The 13,240-nt window shown below is 41.3% G+C and overlaps 1 protein-coding gene across 7 annotated transcripts in view; it reads right to left on the bottom strand.

The window, feature by feature from the left end:
• Nucleotides 1–13,240, bottom strand: part of ACACA (acetyl-CoA carboxylase alpha) — a 283,137-nt gene that overhangs the window by 103,291 nt on the left and 166,606 nt on the right. For 6 of the 7 annotated variants that reach the window (XM_070390510.1, XM_070390512.1, XM_005888164.3 and 3 more), the window contains 6 exons: nt 10,364–10,387; nt 7,569–7,712; nt 6,720–6,816; nt 5,351–5,458; nt 409–465; nt 118–162 (listed from right to left, as the gene is read on the bottom strand). In XM_070390510.1, coding sequence (XP_070246611.1) covers nt 118–162; nt 409–465; nt 5,351–5,458; nt 6,720–6,816; nt 7,569–7,712; nt 10,364–10,387 — 475 coding nt within the window. The remainder of the gene's footprint in view (nt 1–117; nt 163–408; nt 466–5,350; nt 5,459–6,719; nt 6,817–7,568; nt 7,713–10,363; nt 10,388–13,240) is intronic. The other variant, XM_070390509.1, reaches the window with a different exon arrangement.

Below are 13,240 nucleotides of genomic sequence, written 5' to 3'. Positions count from 1 at the left end.
CATTCTAATATTTTTTCAAAGTAGAGGGACCAAATATCAGACCAGGCCTTCTAAAAATAACCAGCAGCTAACAGATAAAACAGTAAGTGATCTTTCATCATGGTTTCTCTTACTTACATGAAATCTCTGATCCACTTCATAGTTGACTTGTTTCCTGAAATCCTTTCAAATGAAAGACAGAAAGGAAGGGGAAAAAAAGCAGAAGGCAATTAGAAATAAAATTTAAAAAGAACTGAGTAAAAGGAGATGACAAACTAATGCTTTTCTTGATTAAATTTATACTGAAACAGTTATTTCTTTACATAAATTCTACAAGTAAGCATATGGTTATCATTCCATTTTTCACTTTTAAAGTTCTAGCAGCAGCGTAAGAAATATTACAGAGGTACATAATTCACATGCCAATACCTTTTGTGCAACCAGGAAAGTAAGGCGTCGGATCCCATGTTCAACCAGGGTAGCTTTCTGCAAACAAACATGTAAAAACAGAAGATACATGAGACCACCATTCATCCTAAATGTTAGCCTATTCAGTCCTCAGAAGGCCCTGATTGGGCTAAGCGTTCTTTTTGGATATCTATATCTTGACTTGGCACCTTCACACTTGCAAATAAATAAGTCTCAACCTGGCTCCTAGGAATGAGTCTTACAGAATAGGTTTTATATATTGATCTGGATGAAATGGGAAGAGAACTATGTGGAGGAGAAAGGGTCATATGGGGTCATCTAACTTCTCTAAGGACTCATACATATCAAGGTAGACAGTAACACACTTTCTGCTTATAGAAATTGCACTGTTTGACATGTATTGAAATGTGAAGAACAATACTGATACAGAAGCTAAATGAAATCAGTACAGGAAAAATACGAAACTTCCACAAAACAGAAAACTTAAGTCCTAAACTGTTATTTAGACTATAGACATCACCTACCATCTGATACAGCATTCCTGGAATTCAACCTAACAAATTCTAACCTTATCAATTCTAAAACATTTCCTCCTTATTTTATATGGAGGCATTTTTTAAAGGATTCTGTTTAAAAGTTGTTAAAAACAATGTCTAATGGGCATTTAAATTCAGTGATTATTCATATTTCTGCTTGGCATAGGCAAGCAGTATATTAGAAGTCAATAGGGACTTCCTTGGAGGTCAGTGGTTAAGACTCCACACTCCCAAAACAGGGGCATGGGTTTGATCCCTGGTTGGGGTACTAAGATCCCACATGCCTCATGTGTGTGTGTAAGACATTCAGTTGTGTTCGACTCTTTGCAACCCCAAGGACTACAGCCTGCCAGGTTCCTCTGTCCATGGTTTTTCTCCAGGCAAGAATACTGGAGTGGGTTGCTGTTCCCTTCTTCAGGGGATCTTTGCAACCCAGGGATTGAACCCGGGTCTCCTGCATTGCAGGCAGCTTCTTTAGTCTGAGCCACCAGGGAAACCCTACATGCCTCAAGGCATGGCCTAAAAAATAAATAAATAAGTAAAAATAAGACGATATGGGCTGGGGTGGGAGGGGGGAGGGAGGCTCAAGGGGAGAGGACATATGTGTACCTATGGCTGATCTATGTCGATGTATGGCAGAAACCAATACTGTAATTATCCTTCAATTAAAAATAAATAAAATGACAAAAACACCATGGTAAAAAAAAAAATGTTAAAAAAAAAAAAAAAGAAGTCAACAGAGACTAGCAGTTTCAAAACAGTTCCTTCTGTGAGTCTGGGGCCTTGGGCTCTAAGCCTTCCTATATTCTGTCCTGCTCACTCATCTCAAAAGGCAGAGAGAAAGAAACAGATGAATGAACTAAGTAAAAGACATGCTCTTACAGGTCCCTAATAAAGAGGGGCTACCCGGCAACAAGCAGAAAAGCAATCCCACTTGTTGGATGATCTGACAACATACATGAATAACACCAAGAGAAAAAAACTATGCCGACTTTCACGACTCACATCCGGACTTTACTTTGATCATACACTTGGCTTAACTCTGAGAGATATATTCATAAACCAATTCTTAACTTTCTTGATACTATATATATTTTAAATCCAAACTGGCTTCCCCCTATAAATAAGCATATCCCTGGGCCATTCCCTCTTATTTTTCCATTTTTTATTATGGCAATTTTTAGTAACAAAACTAATCAACAGCATAAGCAAAAGTAGAAAAAATTAATTTCCTAATAATAAATTCCTAGATCAGATATAAATAAATTTTGGTTTAACTACATTTAAAAATGATTGGTACGGGCATCATACTCACTAGTGTAAATAAGCAAGTGTTGATACTACAATAAGAAAAGAAAGGGAAGAAGGAAGGGAAAAAGGGAGGAAGGGATGGAGGGAGAAGGGGAGGGAGAAGAGGGAGGAATAATAAGGTGGGGTGGGGCAGTGGTGGCTCTCTGATTCTGTATGCCAACGTATAGAAACATTTCTTCTGTCACTAACAAAGAATTCCACTACAGCCAACTCCTTCGAAGATAAGCATCAATAGCTATGTTCCGGCAAGGGAAGAAAATAACTTTAATAATGCCATGATTTAAAATCAAAATTGTTATTGCTTTAAAAATTCCACAAGTGGCTAACAATAACAGCAGAGCAACAGGATTCTGATTACACTGTAATAATGCGGGGCTCACAGCAAGTCCACAGCTATTACCCAGCGATTAGGCGTCAGCACCTGGAGAAACTCCATTTACACTGACTGCTTCAATCTCCTCCACAAGTCATTTACAAATATATGATCCTAATTTCTATGAGAGAAAAAAAGACATGCTGGGACTAGAAGATTATTTGGACAATTTGGATCAACCTATTTGATAGTTTAATGTGTGCTTAAAAAAAAAAAAAAACTTTTTCTAAACTGCTAGAAGCATGATTATGAAGTGAAAAACAAAACTAGTTATCACTTCATCTTTTTAACTGTTTTTGTTTCCTTTTCTTTTTGTATTTTTTTAAAAACAAGTAGGTGAAATGTTTAATATTCCTGGGTAAGCACGGTACGTGACGCATAGCTTCTCCAAGCTTGGACTGTTGACACAGTCTACCCTTCCCTACTGAACAGCCACAGGCAAAGACTCTGGGTTTCTCTGTGCCTCAGTTTACAAGGCCAGTCAAGGAAAAAAGAAAATTTCTTATCATCACTTAATGTTACAAATAAACATAGTGAAAATGGAGAAACTGCCTCTGTAAATCAATGTGTGCTGACATACAATTGATCTGATTGTAATAAAAAGCCTAAGTGGAGGCTGAAACAATCAAATGTGGGGAATTAGTGCTCAAAACCTGGGAAGAAACTCTGATAGATTACTTCATCAAGCACCAACATCAGCAGCCAAGCACAATACTAGGACTCTCCCCGTCTCCTTGGTCACTGGTCTCAGGTTAATTTTATGCGATCACGCACAAGTCAAGGACAAGACAGAAGGTAGATTTCTCTTCCGGAGAAAAATTCCCAGGCACGGCCTCCGACTTTGACTTCTCTGGAAGGACCTTTCCTCACTACAGCCCCACATTCCAGTTCACGTGCTGTGAAAGCATCGTGGGGAAAATGCTAGGACACAGGTTAAGCACAAAATTACCATCTTTTCCTCGGTTTGACCATCAGCATGGCAGGATGTGAGCACCTGTGGCACTAAATGTTTACACTGTGGGACTTTTAAAAACTCTCGGACATCACTGATGGTCCAGTGGTTACGATGCCATGTTTCCAATGCAGTGGATGTGGGTTCAATCCCTGGTTGGGGAACTAAGATCCCACATGCCACAAGGTGTGGCCAAAAAAGAAAAAATCTATTAAGTTCTTTATGACAAGCACTACGGGCTAGATGCTTTCCGTTCAAAGAGCACACACTGTGATGAAGGGCAGCTGAGGAAGGGTACACTGGCATCTATCATACAGCACAGACGATCATTTTGAACATTAGACTACAAGCATCTGAATGTATTATTTATTAAAGTGCCTAGATCTGTGCCCCCTAGAGCTGGTATCAAAGCCTTAAATTCTAGTTTTTTTTCTCTATCACCTACCAACTGGTGATTAAAGGGCTTTAACCTCTTTGAGCTTGAGCTTTTCCCCACATGTATAGTTGGAATAATTCCTGATTAACCCCATGGGATTGTAGTAAGGTGTTAATAAGTTAAAAAATTTACACAGGTGGTCTTTCAAAATTAAAAGTATTATTATTGTTAATCAATTTATACTGACCAACTAGAAAGCCAAGGGAGGAAAACACATCTTAGTTAAGGCTACACAGAGAAGCCCTTGTAAAAGAGGGAAAATTGGAGACAGTTCTCAGCAGGATTTAGATAGAAAGGGGGAGGGGGAGACAGGAAGGAGAGAAGGAAGAAGGAAGAAAAGTAGAAAACATTCCAGATAAGGGGCAGCTGAAGAGAGCAAGCAGACAAGGTGGATGAGACAAAGACCTGGGTCTTTTCACGGGACAGCAAAGGCTAGACTGTGGGCCTTCATTAATAGGCTAATGTTAAACAGTAAGGCAAGGAGGTACCCGGAAGGTCAGAGAGAATCACTGTCGAGTGCAAGGGGGCACCTGGACATCTGTCTTTGTGCCCATCAGCAAAATGGAGACTCTCTGGAGGGGATGCGTGAGGATCAGAAGTAAACCTGTCACAATGTCTCAGTGAGGTGAGGAGGGGTCTAAACTAGAGAGATGGTAGTGGGAATTAAAAACTGAAAAGAAGGGGGCTGGAAGCGAAGGGAGGAAGGAACGGGCAGGGAGGGAGGGGTAGAATAAGGGACTGCAAACAAGAGAAAGAAGGCAATGATTTCTGAATGACTGGGCACAAAGGGTTTGGTTACTTGAGGTTATTTTTGTTCCTGTTTAGTTTTTTGGTGGCGGATGTGGGAATCAGAAGATGTGAAGGAAAATGATGGGAATTCAGGCCTCGACTATGGAGCGTGATGTCAACACAAGATATCCAAGTGACATAAAACTGAAAGGAGGATGGAACTATAACTGATATTTTCAGGGCTCAGAGGGAAAGACATAGAGGGAGCATGAGGGGAGCTTGGGCCTAGTCATGTGTGGTTAAGTCATCAAAGGAAATTCAGCAGGTGAAGTTCAAGACTGGAACTCTGGGAAAGATCCAGCAATATACTTCTCTTCCTTAAAACATTTTGAATATTTAAGTTCTATACTTCTTGACATAAAAAAGATATGTATTTCACACTATTAAATCACTTTGGAATTTTACCCCTAGAGGCAGAACTATGTCAAAGACACAGCCATTATCAGTGATAAGGCCTTCTAAGTAGCAATTGAGAAAAGGGTGGATATGTCACACAGGCTGCAGGAAAGGGGCCATCACCAGTGTCCACACACATGAAGACTTACGTTTTGCTGGGTAAACTCTCGGAACATAGCTGCTAGACTGTCATCCTCAATGTCACAGTCTGTTTTGATAGCCACATTCAAAATGTGAATTGGTTCATCCCTGGGGACCTGTAACCCAAGAATACGACACAAAGCACTCAGGAGGTTAGCTAATACGGGGGCAGAGAAAAGTTACAGTACTTGGTAGGATACTAGGAAAAGAGACATGCCCCCTCTTCCCAGAATATTTTTGGGTTGCCCACTTGTATGAATAAGAAAATGAAACCACTGCCCAACACCCACAATGGAGACTAAAGACACCTAACTTTTAAACAATACGGTGGCAAAGGCATAATTAGAGGTGGCCCCAAATCTTAACTTGCTATGAACTTGAAGACCACTGTCTCAACCTCTTCACCAATAAAATGGGAATGAAACCATCTGCAACATTTCTTCACATAATGTAAAGGAAAAGGAGGAAAAGAAGCTATCTGAACATATTCCCATGTAATGTATTTCCTAACAATTTGTCAAACAGAGGAAACATCGAACCATTATGGGAAAATAACCTGGTAGGGAAAAACCAGGACCAAGTGCTTACTGAGAAATGGAAAGAAGGGTTTAATAAAAGGACAAAATTTTAAACAAAATGCCTATTTGCTTCTACTATCTCAAGCCCACCATTCATTGAAGTTACAAAAGCAATGCTCTGCAAATATACAAGCCATCCATGATTAAGAGTTAAAGCAACCAAAGCTCAAGTCTTTGAAGCAATATTCAGAGACCCAGAGGCAGCTGCAGAGCATACAGCCGAGTTCATTCTACACTATGGATTCCATGCTTAATACAGTTATTTTTGTTTTTAGGTTAAAATTTATCTTCTACCTGTTTCCAAAAATACTTAAATGAGGTATATATAATTAAATAATAATAATAAAGAGAGTACACAGGGGACTTCCCTGGTGGTTCAGTGGTTTAGAATCCATCTTGCAATGCAGGGAACATGGGTTTGATCCCTGGTCAGGGAACTAAGATCCTGATGCTGGGAGGGATTGGGGGCAGGAGGAGAAGGGGACGACAGAGGATGAGATGGCTGGATGGCATCACTGACTCGATGGACGTGAGTCTGAGTGAACTCCGGGAGATGGTGATGGACAGGGAGGCCTGGCGTGCTAAGATTCATGGGGTCGCAAAGAGTCGGACACGACCGAGCGACTGAACTGAACTGAACTGAGGCCTCAGAGCAACTAAGCCTATGTGCCACAACTAAGACCCGCTGCAGCCAAATAAATAAAAAATCTAAATAAATAAATGTTTAAAAGAGAGAGAGTATACAGTACAAGTTCTGAATCTGAAGAGGCAAAGCATTCTTCCAAAAGGGACACCGTACCTTGTCTTCGTCATACAGAGACGTGTGACCTGCCTCAGGGAATGTCGGGCTTTGGGGTGGGGAATCACAGAAGCAGCCCATCACTTCATCAAAGATCCTAAAAAATACCAAATACCAAAGAAACATCCACCATGAAAAGGGGCAGAAACCCGAAGCGGCAGGAAGACGAACGCTGCCACGGCCAGCTCTGTCTGAAAGAACCATCTGTCCTACCCCGTGCTCAGCAGTCAACTGAACAGAATCACCAGTGGCTAGAGAGGACGTGCAGAATTTCTACCATGTGGCAGAAATTAGGAGGATGGATGGCTTAAACTTTAATAAACCATATATAAATCCTATTTAAAAAAAAAAACAATCTCAAGCTTTTCTGTTGTGTTTTTTGTTTGTTTTTCATATGTAAGCTACGAGCATTGCTGTCATCATCGGTCTTAAAGTAACAGAAAGAGCCTAGGACTAGGGCAGTGACAGACCAATGTAATTACCCCTCCCCCTAGGGTAATGCATCAGTATACATCAAGAGAGAGATGCTGAATGCATTTAACCAAAAGATGTATCGTCTCTGGTGGGGCTCACTCTAGTGTTGTGTTTAATTTCTCCTGACATTTCACTCATCACAGAGCAGACAGCTTCTTCTACTAGCTATTGAGGAAAAGATGGTTTTTGTTTGTTCCTTTTTTTCTGACCAGACCCATATAACAAGTAGAGGCTTGTAGGGTCTGCACGGGAGGGTGGAAAGGAAGGACAGATACCTCTCCCGGGGCATGTAACAGTGAGGGCTACATCTCCTTAGCGGGCTCGTGGCTAATCCGGGAGCCTCCATTCACTCCGCAGAAATCTGAGATGCCTTACCTGACAAAATCTTCAAAGGTCCGAAAAGAGACCATCCCGCCCATCCGCTGACACGGCGGAGTGAACGCGTTGTCCAGCAGCACGTCGCTGACACTGGCTACGTGAGTCATGCCGTAGTGGTTGAGGTTGGAGGAGAAGGACATTCTAAATGGTAATTCAATCGAGTGCGTTAGACAAGGAGGGTAGGAGCAAGGACTGGCAGAGCCTCAACAGAGAAAAGGAGCTGGGAGAGAGGTGAACCAGGGGCAGGTGGCAGGGAGCAGGTTTGGTTTTTGACCCACTATGGAGAAGCCCATGTTTCTAGGCTCACGGTAACCCTTGCCTTGGGATTTTCCCTCCACACAAACAACATTTTTACCACCCCGTAAATTTCTCCACGTAAAAACCTAACAAATAATAACATGGCGGTTTTCACACACTGACATCATGACATGTCTAGAGAATGAAGAGCACATAGGGGTGAAAAACCATCCTGCATCTTCCCCTTCCCCAAAACATCCTCTCTTTTAAAAGGAAGTAAGCCAGCCAAGTGAGTGGTAGCTAGGCAACACTGGAGGTATTTTTCTCTAGGAACTGTAATAGATTAAGGATTCACAGATAGATATCCACATGTACAACAACAACTCTAAGTCATCTGGAATGGTTTAGTGAATCATTATTAAAACACACACACACACACACAAAAACCCATGTTTCATCAAAGAGAAGCAAGTCGTAGTCTATAAAAGGAACTTTACTGAGGTATCTATCTTTTCCTTTACTGGGCTGATGGGAAGAGTAGTCATAAGGATCATAGCTCCTCCCTTTTTGAAAGAGAAACAGTTTTGCCAAATTGCCTTTTTTATATTTAAACATTTCTATACCAAAGTAAGCATATCGTCAGTAAAAGCCCTTAATTCATCCCAGCAGAGTACAAAAGGGCAGAGCATGCGTCTCAAAGTATGTGTAAGCAGGACCAACGTGTAAATGGAGATGCTGAAAGGGGATGGATCTGTTCAATCTAAAAACGTAATGAATCTGGATGTTCCTTGATGTGCTGCAGCAGTGTGTACTGACAGGCACTGCTGGACAGTGTGGTGATGCCCAGCCAATCAGGACAGCCTCTCAGGAAGGACCACTCTAAAGGGTGCCTCCAGGACTTGCCCGACACATGTTACCGGCATACTGAGCGGAAGCAAGTTCAGAGCATGGCAATGGCACCTGAACTCTGGGAGCTGCTCAAAAATCTCCAAATGCACCACCTGCAGTATTGCAGGGCACAAGACGCCAGCTAGGTGGACTCCAGATATGGGTATATATTGTTGCAAATACTCTGTTGCAAATGTAATATACTCTGTTGCAATTATAAATGGCAACGGAATTTTTTATAAATGGGACTGTTGCTCACACAGACTATAGAGACTGACACTCCAGGTTTTTATTCCCTTGGCAGACGACCATGAAAAAGTACTTCATCTTCTGACAGTACCAGGGACTAGAAGGTAGAGTGCGAGAGGAAACCATCGATACCATGAATGAAACAGACAGACGAAGCACATGGCAAGCAAGTCTTACACATGGTGCTCACTAGAAACCGGGATTCAGAGCTGTATAAACTCAGAAATGCTATCATCCTCTTTTCTAGGATCACCAAATGTATTTAGTAAAGGAGCAAGTTTGTGAGGCATTGTATCTTTTCTACCTGCCTGGTGTTAGACAGGAAAGAGAGTCCAGATAACCCTTAAAGGGAACTCCTGAAGTTGCTAACAGGTTGTGTTTGCGGCAAGCATGGGGTTAAGCATCTTTATCGCTCAACTGAGACCCCATGGGAAAAATACCCACATTTCTGTTTCCCCTGGTACTACGCTCTTAGGCCAGGACAGCTAAAGGCAGGCAGGAATGAAGCAAGCCTACCCTCCAAGAGCAGACGAGGGGACCAAACAGAAGCACTCCCTTTCCTCTCCCCATCCAAACTGGAGGCTATAAAAGCTATAACCAGTTTTGATTACTTAATATTTAAAGGGAGAGGCACAAAATAAACACAAGTCTATACACATTTCAGTGTACAGTTGGTCATCTACAAAGAGCTCAACACCAACTTTAGCACTTGGTGGATTCCAATCAGAATTACTTTCCTCTCAAACTTGCATTGTGTTGCCTTGCTGGGTTCAGGAGCAGAAGGAACTCAACGTATTAGAAGTACCACTCTGTGTTCTATCAGTCTGGAAACGTCTTCACAGGGCTACACACATCAAAACTGTAGGTACACTCTTCCAGTGTTAAACTCATTACAGGTCTGAGATAAAACTTGACTTGCATAGAATCGTTAACACTTTAGAAAAACAGCTAACAAACTGATAAAACATGAGATCAGCTATTTCTGCCTGTGAGTTCCTCAAAAAGGAGGCGCACATTAGAGAAACTAAAAAATTGAAAAACTGAGGAACAGTTTGCCAGGATAGGAGTGACCATAAGGGTTTCTCCTCTGAAAGCCCCAAACTAGACAGAGAACTTAGCAAAAGAAGATGTTTACAGCAAAGCTGAACATCGGACAGGTGATTCATTCCCCTATTGTCCACAGCTAGACAGGAGCTGTTCACACTTTTTGAGTGTTGCTTTTTGAATGGCTGGAGAAAAGCTGAAAACATGTTTTCCAAACACAAAGTATAGTTTAGTATATCCAGAGGGGAGCTCAGGACCTCCGAGCAGAAAGATAACATATTAGCTTGTCAAATGAAGTGTTATTTTTTTCTCCTGGTTTCACTAAGTTACAAAAAAAGATGCTTTTAATTGGAAAAAAACTAAATATACGGTACCTGTTTAGCGTGGGGATGTTCCCTCTGTAATTAAACAACCACAGTTAGTTACCAAGAGGTCAGGGAAAGCCACAATAAAAGAACTGTCAGAGCAGATACAGACCCGTCGTGAGGAGTCCCAGTGTGGCGGCTCTGGCCTTCAGCAGACATAGTTAAGTGCTCATTACGCTTCTACCCGCTGGGTGCCTCCAAAGAGGCTGACCTACCTTACCACAGCAGCTGTTGATGGAAAGGGTCAAAGTGTATTTTCCACTTTTTTTTTAATAGCTCTATTACCAAAAATAATGCAGAGTAAAGATAAAAGACAGGCTCATGAAAATTAATTGAAGCTGTATAATATGGTATATTATCTTAAGCTTCAACATGAGGTATAATTCTTGACAAGATTCTGAGAGCATCTTACTTGCTCCTGTTTTACTAAAAATGCCATAAGGAGGTTCAGCGAAGTTGACGCCACAGCCTTTCCCACATTAACTGATCTTCTAGGATGTGTGAGGAACCTAAAAACTCTCCTCTAAATTAGAGAAAAGACACCAGGAATCTGGGTTCCCAAGTACCTTTTCTAGTTCTCTCACCCCACTCCTGTAGAGTGGCGGGGGTGGGGCTGGGGGTGGTATAGGAAAGACAGGTATTCTGTGCTATAGGAGCTTAAAGCTAAAATTATGCAGGAAGGTGTTGATTAACAATTCCCTGATTAGACTAGTATAAACTGTTACAAATTAATATTTTTTAAACAAAATTAATTTAGGGCAATCTTGACATTTAAACATTTAAAATCTCTGGGCCTTCCGTGAATACAACCTTACCTAGATTTGGCAAGCCCTAGAATCTCCTGATAGAGAATGCTTCTGAATCATGAGAGGAACTCTAGGATAAGAATGGAAACTGTGAAGCAAGTCTCTTGCATTCTCTTTGGTCTTTACCACCAATGCTTTTCTCCCCCTTTAATTTGACATCAGTCATTTCCTCAACTGAAACAAACAAACAAATCAAAAAACCCCAAATAAAAGCCCTTATTTTCAATGGTAAAAGGGAAAAGTTACACTCACCACCTACAATTTAGGAGTCCTGTAAGGGGGTTGATTGGTTGATATTTTAACCTTCTAACACTCTTTTATCAGCATTTAATCATTGTTGGGGTTTTCTGGCACACAGAGGACTTAATGGGCAGAACAGAGTGGGTGGTGCTGATGATATGTGGGAAGGAGGAGAGAGGGAGGAAAATGATGCACTTTCCACGGCAGTGGAAGGAGCAGAATAGACTGAGCTGGCCATATAAATAAAGAACGGTGACATATCACTGCACACAAACTGTATACCTCTCGTGATTTGTGAGTAGCAATGCTCTTTGCATCAAACCTGTATCACAGAGTGGATTCCTAAGGCAGCAAGAGCAACCTCTGAGTGCAAAAACCTGCACCTTTGCTCTTTGGATTCTTTCAGTCTCTCTTTGGGGGAATGGGTTTCATTTTACAAGAGGTCCTTCGTTATCATGCACTTGGTCCTCATCAGCAAACAACAAGCACTCGTGGGTTCTAGAGCAGAAGCAGAAAACTAATAGGAAATGCTAATGAGAATATAGGAAAGTCTTCCTTTTAAGATATAAAGGATTCTCAAGAAAAAGGCCACCTGCACAGGCTCTAAACAATAAACTTCAGTGCAGAGAGAAGGACCCTACAAACAAAGCATCTCAGGGTCCTTTGCATCCAGAGTTAGGGGATTCAGAAACCAGGGTAATCTCTCTCAACTGTTAACCAATTTCTTACACTAATAAAATGGTCTCACTGCTTCTGTGGCTCCACTCGAATCCCTTAGGGAGTCCTTCCCAGGATGAGGGCCAAGTTTTCAGCAGAAAAGCACCTGAATTGAAAAGAACGCCACCAACAAAAAGACAGCCCTTCTCTATCAGCAATCCGTTAGCTCGCACAGGGAGCCCCCTGCTGCTTTGTTATAGAATCAGGCACCACCTACACAGTATGGGGTAAGAACAAAACTCCCGACAGGTCGTCTATAAAGGACTGGCCTCAGATCGATCATGTAGGAGGTAAGTTTAGAGTCAGTTTATCCCCTTTGGTAGAATAAGAATCTGTGGGGCTGTTGGGGAGATAAGCAGGGAAGGTTAAACTCTCTACTACAAAGTAAATACTTAGCTGTGTCCATAACAATCATTTATACATTTTGTTACTCTATATAGGGGCTATTTGATCAATTTAAGAAAATGACCTATGTGGCACACTGCATACCACTGTGATATACCAGAAAGCTCGATCAGTGGTCTGCACATAAATCAACAACCAACATGGAGATCGTATATAAGTCAAATATTCCATTTATATAGCTGAAAATAAAATAAAATCTGCCACATTTCACTGCATACTCATCATGCAAAAATAAATTGCTCAATCTCTGACAGGGCAATCAATTGCATTCTCAAATACGAAAAAAAAAGAGTATAAATTCATTTGTAAGATATTTGCTGTTTAGGTCTTCAGAGAACTTAAGATGACGAATCTTCATTCACTATGTTGTGAACAATATTAGAATCATTTTCCTTCCAGGAGATTAGCTCCATTTTACAGATGTGGTAACTGAGAAATCAAAGGGGATGTTTTCCAAGGTCACTGCTAAATAAAGTGTCATCAACCAGAATCCAGACCTGGCATTTTCTCACCTCAGCTCCAGAGGCTAGCATTCCACATCGATATAGACTAAATTTAAAGGAGGACAAGAGAAATCCTTTGAATGCTGAGATCCTCAGCATTAGGTCACCTCTGATTTTATTGATCTGCCTGCCTAGGAAGGCTGGAGAGCCTGCTTCAATATGAATGCAAAGTCAGAGTTGCTGCCGGCTGGCTGAATCCTCTTTATTTAAGGAAC

Source organism: Bos mutus, chromosome 19, assembly GCF_027580195.1.
Source record: "Bos mutus isolate GX-2022 chromosome 19, NWIPB_WYAK_1.1, whole genome shotgun sequence".
Lineage (NCBI taxonomy): Eukaryota > Metazoa > Chordata > Mammalia > Artiodactyla > Bovidae > Bos > Bos mutus.
Note: the sequence above shows the minus strand (reverse complement) of the source record. Positions and strands in the feature narration are given on the sequence as shown.